The sequence below is a fragment of the Elephantulus edwardii genome, unplaced genomic scaffold, assembly GCF_000299155.1.
Source record: "Elephantulus edwardii isolate Elephantulus edwardi_28Jun2011 unplaced genomic scaffold, EleEdw1.0 scaffold00257, whole genome shotgun sequence".
Classification (NCBI taxonomy): Eukaryota; Metazoa; Chordata; class Mammalia; order Macroscelidea; family Macroscelididae; genus Elephantulus; species Elephantulus edwardii.
The window spans coordinates 2312212-2324423 of NW_006400007.1; the positions used below are offsets into that span (position 1 = coordinate 2312212).

The following is a 12212-nucleotide window of genomic DNA, read 5'->3' on the forward strand; positions in this document are numbered from 1 at the left end:
GGCAACATCGTGATAGATGGAAAGAAGACTGGCATTGTCAACAATTTCAACTTGCTTGGATCCACAATCAACACCCTTGGTACCAGCAGTCAAGAAATCAAAAGACATACTTCATTAGGGAAATCTGTCAATGATCTTGCCAACGTATTAAGGAACAATGATATCAATTTAAAGACTAAGGTGTGCATGATCCAGGTCATGGTCTTTTAAATCACTTGGCATGCATCAGAGAGCTGAAAAATGAATAAGGTAGACAGAAGAAGAACTGATGCCTCTGAGTTGTGGTGTTGAACCAGAGCACTGAGTATCCTATGGACTATCAAAAGAACAAACAGATATGCATTGGAGAAGGTGTAGTTAGAGTGTTCTTTAGAGGCAAGGATGGTACAGTTTTATCTTATGTACTTTAGGCATGTTGTTAGAAGGGCTATTCCTTGGAAAGGAATATCATACTTGGAAAGATGGAGGGGTCAGCAAAAGAGAGGAAGACCCTCAGTGAGAAGGACTGATCCAGTAACTACAGCAATGGGCTTAAGTGTGTGAGAGGTGAGGAGGATGGCACAGAATAGGGCAGGCTCTGATCTGTGTTCTCACTCACAGGGTTGCTACGAGTTAGTTGTACTTGACTCAACAGCACCTAGCGAGAGCAGCTTAGAAGCAGAGGTCAAAGCTCTCTACTCAAAACTATCCTGATACAGTATGTACTAATGCCTGAAGACAAGAAAAGAGAAATCTGTAATTGTCATTATGTGCCACTGAGTCAAAATCACCTCATACTGTCAGGCCTTTCGGCTAGTGGCTGTGTATTTAACTATTTGTGTCACCCAGGGATTCCTTAGGCACAACTCAAAAATGCAACTCATTGCCACTGAATTAGAATCAACTCATACCTGGCCCTCCACTGGGTTTCTGAGCTGTAAACCACAGGTTGAACTGATGGTGGATTCAAGCCTCCAGAGAAGCATGGCCACTGGCTATCAGTGCCACTCTCTGTGCAACACTCCACTAGTTCTCCTAAAGCATTGTAGTTACTATTATCCGAGTTGAATCCTGAAACATTTTCCAACAAATAAAATGTAATCCAATATTCTTTATGGCTCTTTCTCTTCTCTTGTTGAACATCTAACAATTCTTACAATATAATTATAGATTATGTATATTATTGTTCCATTTCATAGGCAGGAAAACTGACGTTTAGAGAAGATCATCCTGTTTACCCTTGTCCCTCTCCTCTCTCTCTTTTTCATGACTTCTAAGCACGAAATGAAATACTGATCCCTACCTCACCTTCCTTCAGCAGGGGATGGTTTTGAGATGAGCTGGGAACACTTTGTTAATGTTACTACTGTATCCTAAGCAGATGCTCATGCACATTCATGCACCTGTCTCCCTTGTAGACTGTGTATTCCTAAAGAGCAGGGATTATATCTGATTGTCTTTCTGAATCTCTGCAACACTTACTGGGTGCTCACCAAAATGTATGTTAGATGAATGCATGCTAGTTTCTTTCTAGAATCAGGGAAACAAGTGTCCAGGAAGACTTGGGTCCTGGATAAAGCTGTAGAACTCTCTACTGAACAAAAAGGAGAATGGTTTGGGCTCAGTGAAGTGGACACTGGTGTGCATTATAAGCACATCCGAGGCAAGTGCATGAGATTGGGCTGGAGGAGGCAGAGGCAGGATGAGAGGAAGGTATCCTCTGGGTGATGACTGGGCAGAGGCCTGCCTGGTTGTTCTTTTTTTGTCTGGAACATGGCTTGAAGTCATGGCTGGGATGACACTGCCTGCCAAGAAGCTGGCATCCTCCAAAGATTATAGGTAAAGATCAGCTGCCTGGCACAAACACCTCTGTAGATGACACAAAAGCTGCACCCAGAGCAGCAGGTGATGAGGTCTGAGGGGTTAACTGCCACCTTACTGTGAAGGTCCTTCTTCCTTTCCAGGAATTGCATTTTCTCTGTTCACAGTGGCTGTCCCTCTGAACCACAGGCCAACCAACATCCAGAGTTAGGCTTAACTTTGTTGTCCAGAAAGACAAGAAGAACCACTGCAAAGTTTAGCAGGACAGCAAGTAATAAATGTTGAGGAGGATGTGTAGATGTTAGAACAATCATACACTCTTGGTGGGACTATAAAATGGTATACCCAACCACTCTGGAAGGCAGTTTAGCATTTCTTCAAAAAGCTGAACATAGAAACTCCGCATGACACAGCTATTCTACTAGGAATATACCCCAAGAAAATTAGAACTGAGACACAGAGATTTGTACACCAATATTCATAGTAGCATTATTCACCATTGCAAAAATATGGAAATGACCCAAATGTCTAATCACAACTATATGGACTGAGAAATTGTGGTACATTCACATGATGGAATACTACGCAGCACTCAGAAGCAATGATTTTGAAAAATACAACATAACTTGAGAGAGAATGGAGAGCATTATACTGAGTGAACTAAGTCTCATAAGGACAAATACTGCATAAGATCATCAAAAGGATAACTAGTATAACATGTGTGTGGGCCCAAGGGGGGAAGGGGTGGGAACAGAGGGGTGAGGATGGGTAGGAGGAAAACGATGAGGTTGTACAATTTGGTGGGTTGAGGGACAGGGTAAAGGAAATGGGAAAAATCTGGTGGGGACCTGAAAAGACGAAGTAATGGTGGGGATAGTCCAATGGTGATTAATTTAACAAAACACAATGTATGGGGTGGGGGAAGAAGAACCACTGAAAATGTACCATGAGAAAGCACTTGAAGAGTCATGAGGCTTTCTGGTGCAGGTTTGTGGAGTACAATAGTCTAGAAAACTCCACTGTACTTGGAGTCAAAAGACCCAGATCTAGTCTTGCTTCTATTCCTAATGTGCAACGTGAAATCTGTAAGCCACTATGTCTGGGAACCAAGTGCCTCTCCTTTTAAATGGGGTCAATACTTTGTATTTTTTTTAATACTTCATATTTTAAGGGTAGTTTGGAGGATTGTAGAAGTAATGAATTTGAAAGAACTTTCTAAAGCTGTAGCACATTCTATCTGAGTGGTTTTTTTGTTGTTTTTGTTTTTTTCTTCTATTGGCTTGCTGTCCCTCTCTTTCCAACCTGGAGCCACAAATGTGACAAGTGTACCACTTATTCCTCAAAGGGTGAGCAGTGGCTCCAGCCTGAGGAAATGGTCTCAAGGATGCTGGAGGCAGAGAAGGAGGAGGAGAGGATTTCAGTAGTAATGCAGAAGGAATAAGGGGACTTCTTTCCTGAAAGCCACACACTGTTTGGTTAGGAGCTGGGCATGCCTTAAGCCACTGTCCTACGAACGGAAGATGCTCAGAAAGACTGGTGCCAATGACTAGTCTCTGCTGGGTCACCAGGTAGTAGTTCCTGCTAAAGAACCCTTTCTTCTCATGCCTCTCCCCAGAGCCTTTCCAGAGCGGACCTCTAAGGAGCAGCCTTGCCCAGCCAAGTGGCCAGTGGCCCAGCTCCAGGGCCTGGTGGGCTGGGCGGCAGCTCTCTACACTTGTCTGAGGCAACCTCACCCTACTCATGGGAGGTCAGCACCCACACGCCATACCAGACGAACAGATGGAGAAGATTATTCCAAACTTGCAGAAGAGGCCTACCAGCACATGATGACACATGGGGAGGGGGGGAGTTCACCACCTAAGCCCTCCACGGGTTTAATTATAGACAAAACTCCTGATGGCCCCAGACACTGCCTGGAACAAAGTTAGTCACTTTAGGCCAATGAATACAAGTCGTACGCATTCGGTGCTGCATGCACCCTGACAAACCACATCAGACTGAAAGGACACAGAAATGGCATGTAAAGTCACTCCTGGTTCACAGGTTCTCTTCCCTGGGATTCTAAGGCTGTCAGCTGCATGGGAAGAGACTTCTCATCTTTCTCCAGAGAAGTGAAGGGTAGATTTCAACTGGTGAGAGGCTCTGCCTTTGGATTAGCAGTGCTAACTCTCCATTGCAAGATACAGACCTTGCACATTTCACTGTTACCTACATCTAATTTTTATTTTTTAATAATAGTGCTTTCCCAATACATTAATATTTTTAGTTATTTTTTGGAGGATACATTTCCAGAAGATAAATGAATGGATTATTAAGAGAATATAATGGTTACTGTAAAACTGACTTCAAAAACTAGTTGCTGCAATTCCACTTAAACTTCCCTATGAGCGAAACAAAGTAAAAAGTCACCGTGTGTTGCTCACCTCCTGAAGACGACTCGGACTAGTTTTGCCTCATTCTCCAACCGTCCCACCCTCTCAAAACACACACACACGTAACTCTCAACACAGTTCCACGGGTATTACTCTCTGTAGTCATGGACAGTCGCATTTATTATATTAATTTATACATGTCTCCTTGACTCTGCAGCCTCTCTGAATGGACTCTGTGCTCCTTGAAGGGAGACACTGCATCTAATTCATCTTTTTATCATCTCTCAGTTCTCTCTCCTCACCTCACCCCAAGGCCAACTCCTAACCTAAATAGCTCTTGTGTGCTAAAGACCTATAGATCCAACAATTGACTCAGCATCTTGGTATCTCAACTGGGCCCACAACATGTCCAAGCCTGTGTCTCCATATGACTGGCATTCTCAGCGAATTAGTTCACTCAATACAATGATGTGGAGAACAGAGCACTTTCTCCTCCTCTTCTACCCACCCATACTCTTCCCATCACAAGGTCCTGTTGATTTCATCTCCTAAATGGCACTCAGATCTGCCTACTTCTGCTTGTTACTGATGCCAACCTAACCTATCCCATCATCTACTCGACTTCACTAATAGTCTCCCAACAAGGGTCCTGACATTCATGTTTGTTCTTGTGTAATCTGGCTTCCCCATTACAGGAAGAATGAGCTTTTAAAAAAATTTATTTTAAAAATAGTATTTATTATTTTTTCCACTATTGAACATTTTCTTTCCCCTTCCTCCAAGCCACCCTGCAATGCACCCCTTGTTCCAGATTGCTGTCATACTTATTAGAATCATTTTTAAAAATTTTCTTTTATTGGTCAGAATGATCTTTTGAAAACTCAAAGATGGTAACACTCCATGATGAAAACATCTGTGTTTCCCATTGCTTTTAGGATAAGGACCTGAAATTCTTTTTGTGTGGACGTATTACTTTTTCTCATGTTATTCCCCCCATTCAGTTCAGCTCCAGCTACACAGTCTCCTTTTCAATTTCTTAACCACTCCCCTCACCTCTTCCACTTTGCTGGCTTAACCCGCCCATTAGAGCTTTGCTCAAATGTTACTTCCGTAGGGAAATTTTCTCTGAATACCCCTTTCAGATGCTCTCATACCACGCAGTACTTTTCCTTTCCTACTCCTTCATACAATTTGTAATCATAGTTATTTTTAGGATTATTTGATGAAATCGTCTTCCCCTCCCTAGGTCATAAACTCCTCAAACTCCATTGTGTCTGAAAACTGCATTTAATAGTACTCATTACAGTATTCAAAAGACCTTTGATGGATGTTGAATTAATGAATGGTAGGTGTTCAGTAATGTATGACAACATGCTTTCTCATTCTTTTCCTTGTGAAGGGCTTTCTATTGGGTATTTTAGGCAGATTTAATCTGGATACAAACATTTCAGTTTTTTGGTGGGTGAAAGAAGCATTTAGCACAACTGGTTCCCAGATGACAATCCTTAGGGAACACCCTATCCTGTTCATCTTGCCACAAAGATCAGAAGTGGAGATCCTTTTAAAAAATAAACCTAAAAAGAGGCCCTGCTTGTGGAGTAGCCCAGGTCTCTCTTGCTAGTCTTGGTACTCCTGGATTTAGCCAGTCCTTCTTTGAAAAGGAACCTCTATCACTTTAAGATTTTAGTCTCCGGCTTGGGCCATATATCAATGCTCCCTGCTGCAGTGGCTGGGCTGCCTGCTGCTCAAATTTGTCCAATTAGACACAGCCCCACAGGGTGGAATTCAGTGTGAAATGTGCCTGCCACTGACCAAGAATGAATTGGTGTGGTCACCCTGCTCCTCTGGAAAGACCTCTGTCAGACAACTCAGGTCTTCTGAGCAATAGCTCACCCCCAATATAAGCAGAGGGTCAACTTCAGGGTCACCCTTCCTACCTCCAGTGTGGGTCACCTTCCAATCCCAGTGACACCTGAGAACGGCCCAGTCCACGTAGGGCAGGGAGAAGCTGCCTCAGAGTATGCCTGGGGCAGGGCTGAGGTTGAGATTAGGCCCCACAGATGAGAAAAGGTCGAGGGACTGTTTGTATGGCTGGTGGTTACTTGGAACTGTCTCTCTATGGCCATAGAAGGATTGTGCCACTCTCTACGTGTGACTGTGATACAGACTGTGGTTTGTACTGTGGCTCTGGAGACAGCCAAACATTCAACAGCTTCTGCTCAGTAAGGTGGAGGTGGAGTGCCGGAAAGCACAGGTCACCTTCCCATGACGAGACCCTAGTGGAAGTGGGTTTTATTATAAGAATTCTTAGTACACTTAAGAAAGACTTTCTCTGCTCTTATTCTAACAAGCAGCTTTATTTTTCTTCCATTTGTAGAACATCAGCCTTCTGAATAAAGAAAGATTTTAGAGATCATCAAGCTGAAACTCGTTTTCTAAATGAGGCAAATGAGATGAGAGAGAACAGTACCTTCACCAAGGTCACAGTGGCAGTCACAGAAGAACAGGCAGCCAGGCTGCTCCCGGCCCAGCTTCGCCTCACTGTCCAGGGTTGTCTGCCTTTTAGGCATTCTCTCATTCTGATTTTTAATACACAGTCAACTCTGAACCAATGTGGAGAAGAAGCAGCTCTGGCTCTTCTAGCTCTGAGTCATGGTGTTTGAACCCCAGTTTTCATTTTCTCTGCATGATCAATTTGTGGACCTTTGCCTTTGTCAGTGTGTAAAATGGTGGTGGCTGGAGGTGGGAGGGAGCCTGGACTGTAAGCACTCCAAGTCCCTTTTGTCTCTACTTCATTCTTCACTTACACATTTATTGAGTGCTTAGCTTGCGGACACAGAACTGCTGAGAGGCACAGTCCCTGCCTCTGGAGGTCTTCTCAACTTGATGGGAGAGAAGCACCCTGTGTGCTAAGTGCCTAGAGAGATTTACAAATAACACAGAGGAAGAGGCCCTCGCCCAAAGAGTTCCAGGATTCCAGACAAAAGGCAGGGTGGGCATGATGAAAAGACCTCTGAAACCTTACAGACACTAGTGGCTCTAATCTCATCTCCCAAGCAACTTTTGACAATGTGTTGTTATTTTCCTCTAGGAAGAACATACAAAGGAGATGGGGGGGGGAAAAAAACCAAATGAGATGGGGGAAAGGTAATCTGGGAAAGGGAAGAAACCAAGACCCCATTAATCCATACTGGGTCTAAGGTGGCTATGGGTGGAGTTGCCTGCTTCTGCTGGACAGCTTGCAAGCAGTGGAGCACAGCAGACAGGCTGCCTGGGGACACAGCCCACAGTGATGAATAGACTGACCCCCCTGGAGGAAGTGAGGCCTGTGAAGGAAACAGAGGCCTACCTTTTGACTGAGATGCCATACGGAGGAAGGACCAGGGGAACTTGGTCACCAGTTAGCCAGTGTCACCTCTACTTTCCTCCCTACCCCCAGCAATTGTATTTCTGAAAACATCTAAGCAATTTCTCAAAACACTTCTGTGTGATCAATCAATGTTCTCTCACAGACTAATCTTCCATGTAGGAAGGACCTCTGTTTTCATTTTATTTTGTTGTTGTTGTGTACTGTTGAGTGGGAACTGAGACACAGCTGGCCCTCCTGCAGGTTTTCAGAGGCAGTTAAGAGACTGCTCATCTTCTTCCTGCAGAGCACCTGGTGGATTAGGACTGAGTATCGTTGTGTTGGCAGTGCCATTACCTCTAATCCACCAGTTTACAGAGTAGAAAAGTAGACTCCAAGGCAGTTCAGGGCCACTCCTTCTACAGCTTCCTGGGGGGGCGGGGGGGGATGCCTTAGCTGAGCTGAGACTGGAACCCAGCCCTTATACTGCCCATATCTAGTCCCTTCTGCACGACTTCCATGGAGTCTCAGAGAGCTCCACATGCGTTCACATTTAATCCGTGAACTATAAGAGGAAAAAAAAATCAGAATGGGTTATAAATGTGTCCTTCCCCCCAGGGAAATTTGGGCTCAGACAAAAGTCTTCTCATCTTTAAAAGACTCCCCTTTGTGAAGTGAACAATCTGGCCCGTGGTCATCAGCTGCCTAAAAGACTGCTGGGTTACAGCGAATTTCCCCATGTGATGCTAAATCCATGTGACCATTATCCTTTAAAAAAAATTTATTTTTTTTTAACTTAGCAGCTCAATCAAATAAATTGTGGTGCTTTCAAAAGGCATCAAAATAGCCACAGCTCTCCCTGAAAAGAAGGAAGGCGCCTTGTTTTCAGGGAAAGATGTAAAGTCCTCACCCTCGGGTTCTCAGATATTTATTCTATGACAAATCCTTACTTTCTCTTTTTTAAAAGAGAGGCTTAAAAATATCAACACCAATGAGACTTTACTCTTGGCTTAATTCTGGCCAAATCTTATTTTCAGCTTTGAAAAACTGGGAGTTCTTTATGGTCAAAGGAAAAAAACAAAAAACGAAGCTGGGAAAATCTCATTAAAAACCCAACTAGCACAATTCAGTTGTTTGAAATGAAGTTGGACACGAGAGAGAGAGGAAAGAGGAGTGGGAGGGAGAATAAGGGTCATGTTCTTGGCTAAATGTCAAGTCTGAAGAAATGTCCTAGTGAAATCATGGTTGAGTTTCAATCTCGCTTCTCTGAGGAAAAAGGAGAGATTACAGGGATGGGTGTAGCCTCAATAGTAACACTGGTTCTCACCAAGAGTAGTAAGGAAAGGTTCTTTCTGTCCTTTAAAACTGCTAAGCTTGGCAGCTCCAGAGACTAGTATGTTCCTTCAGAGTGACCCTCATATCTAAGCAGGCTTGCAAAGTAGAGCGCTCAGGTAGCTTAGTGGTGAGAAGCTGGGTTTCCAACCCGAAGGCAAGTAGTTTGAATCCAGCAGCTGCTCCTCAAGAAAAAGATGGGCAATCTCTTTCTGTGAATTGATGGCCTCTGAAAACCCACTGGAGGTTCAGCTCTGAGCTGTTCTGACTCAATGGCATCAGACAGCTATGGTCATTATCTGTATTTTACTGCTAAAAAACTAAGGGGAAGTTGAGATAGCTTAAGTGACTTACTAAAGGTGAGACAGACTGTAAGAGCTAAAACTCATTCCAAAATTATTCCTATCTTTCTGTCTCCCTGCTTAAGCCTGGGATAGAATATAGAGAACTAAATCAGGCTGATTCTCAGTCTCTACTACAGCTACAGAGTGATTTCCTTGGGTTTAGTCCAGTCTGAAGAATTCTTCATGAGGAGGTCCAAATGCCAACACAAGGGATAACAGAGTAAGGTTCCTTGAAGGAGGTTCCTTGAAGGCCATTGGGCCCTTGAAAGAGTTAAGGGCCCCAAGGGCTGAAGTCTATTCAGATGGCCTGTAGGGGGAACCCTCTACAGTCTAGGCAAAATGACCTCTTTTAGGGGTCATCACCCACTCATCCTCGGTACTTTTGCTGATGGACTTCCTCCTGGCTTAGGCTCACAACCAAGCTCTTTGAAAAGGGAGGTCACAAGCTCCTCAAGAAGCAAGAAGATAGATGGGTACAGGAAGATGGTATGGGTGGGGGACAGAGGGCAAGAGAAGAAAGACATAGTCTATCTCTTAATCAAATAGAACAAGCACCTCTTTCTGCTGCATCTTTCCTTGCTGAAGAAACTGAGAGCCGGGCTTAAAAGAAATGAGAAGAAAAGGAGCATTGGAAGACTTGCATTTCTAATTATGATTGTAAAGCTCATTAGAAAAAGGGTAAGGGGGTCAAAAGACATTAGAATAAGGATTCAGAAGACATTCTAGTTTCAGATTTACTAACCACACAGTTTACTAAAATATTAAATTCTCTGTTCTCCTTTTCTTAATCTTTAAAATGGATTGGTGGCATAACCCGTAAGGAGTTGCACCACTAATCCAAAAGCTGAACCTCTCTGGTGGTTCAAATCCACCAGCGACTCCAAGGGAGAAAGACGGGAAATTTCTTTCTGTGTAATTTACAGCCTCAGAAACGTAGTGGAGGGTCATCTATGAGTTGGTCAGACAGCAATGAGTTTGAGTTTGAATAAACCCTAAAGCACAGCACACTATAAAGGATCATCTGAGACAATGTATATGAAAGCCCTTTATAAATGCTACAGCAAGCATTATACACGTTATATGTTATTATTATGACTGAAGAGCTTATTACTCATGTTTCAAGCAGACTGAAAAAAACCATCTTTGCTTTTAAAAAAATATCCAAAGCAAATACTGGAAAAAGTCTAACTGTATCCTAGGTCCTGTCACTGGAGCAGGTTAATGTTCTGTGATTTAAGAAAGCAGAGAAGAAACAGGCTGGAAAAAGAGCTTGTAGTCAAATATATTTTTTCACCAGAATTTGCTGGCTGAGAGTCCAAGGGCCTAGTGAGGAACCCAAGTCTTTTTTTATTCATAGTGCAGCTGTCTAGGAATAGACTGCCTGCTGCAGAATTAAAACTGGGACTGTGGTTCTGCCAACCGGTAGCTGTGTACCTGGAGAAACTGACTTAACTTCTCTGAGCTTCAGTTCCCATTTCCCAAAAACAGGATGAAAGTATAACTGTGCAGTTATTATAAGGAGTTGAATGTCTTCTGAATCCTGTGGTGTAGTAATAGTTATATATCCTCTAAAAGTATCAGAACATTCTAGTGGTATGCCAAAGCACATATGAAAGAAATATTTGTAATCCAAAATCAGCATGGCAGCCTGCAGAACTAAAGTTTTAAAGCTATGAGTTACTAAGCTCAGACCATGGGCAGGTATTAGCCTCAATTTCCTCATCTGCAAGATAGAATACTGTACTGTCAACAGAAGTATTACAAGAGACAAAGTCTAAAAAGTGCCCAGCATGCAAGACCTAAGAGAGCAGTGAAGATTACTGATAAGGCACAATTTGTTTTCTCAATCCAAATTATCCCTTTCTTTGGTTCACTGTGTTTTAGATTTGCTTGTGTAGGTAACAAACACATTTCATGGTGCACTTGGATCCAAGCCATGGTGTTTTCAATCACCTCATGTACATGTGAAAGCTGGACACTGAATGAAGAAGAGTAGAGAAGAACTGATGACTCTGAAGTGTGGCCCTGGTGAAGAGGACTGGATACGCAGTGGATGCTGCAGGAATGAGCAAATCCGGGTTGAAAGAACTGCAGCCACAAGTGCACCTTGGAAGAAAAAAAATTGTGAGACATTATCTCACATTTTTTGGGCATGCTCTCTTGAGAGCCAGTCCTTGGAAAGGGACCTCCTGCTTGGAAAGGGGGCACAGATCGGCAAAGGAGGGGAAGACCCTCAATGGGGATGATTGATACAATGGCTGCAACAATATGATCTAAATACATCGGAGATTTTGAGAATGATGCAGGGTCAGTGAAGGTTAAGAACTGTTGAACGGGAGTCAGAGTCTACTCAGCAACAATAAAGCAAGGGAAGCCATAATGGTGCAAAGGGCAAGTACTCAGCTGTTAACTGAAAGAACATGATGCTTGGCAGAGTGTCAGCAAAAAAGATGAAGCTCTTCAGTGACATGGACTGATACAGTGGCCTCAACAATGGGGTCAAACATAGCTGCAGTTGTGAGGACGGTACAGAACAGTGCAGGTTTTTGTTCTGTTGTACATAAGGTTGCTATGAGTTAGAATCCTCTCAATGACACCTAATAACCATAAGTCTGTTTAAAGGCTCGGAGACATACAACACTACCAGTAGGGAAGAAAAGGAAATTACTTCAGTCAATGTCAAAATAACAAACCATCAAAAATTTGTGGTTTATTAGAGGGGGAAAAAAGAAATCTCTTAAGTAGACCTAGCTGGCCTGGCAAACTTTTGAATTTAATTTTGTGATATACTGTAATAACAAAAGACCTCTAAGGCATATCAAGCAAATTTCTAAGAATATAATCAATACATCTGAGGTATTATTTAATTATAATCTTCAGTGACAGAGACAATATGAAAATCTAGCAGTAACATTCTGACAGTGGAATAAATAAATAGATATAAATATTCCTCATACTAATCCCAGAAGAATTGTAAATTATCAGGCAGACTGTGGATTTGAGTTCTAAGGTTTCCTT

The 12212-nt window shown here is 42.9% G+C and overlaps 1 protein-coding gene across 1 annotated transcript in view; it reads right to left on the reverse strand.

The window, feature by feature from the left end:
• The window catches only part of BCAS3 (breast carcinoma amplified sequence 3), a 66574-nt gene extending 59832 nt beyond the window's left edge, over positions 1 to 6742 (reverse strand). Inside the window, exon 1 of the mRNA XM_006899470.1 lies at positions 6643 to 6742. Within this exon, the coding sequence (XP_006899532.1) occupies positions 6643 to 6742 (100 nt within the window). The remainder of the gene's footprint in view (positions 1 to 6642) is intronic.
• Between the last annotated feature and the right edge of the window lie 5470 nt (positions 6743 to 12212).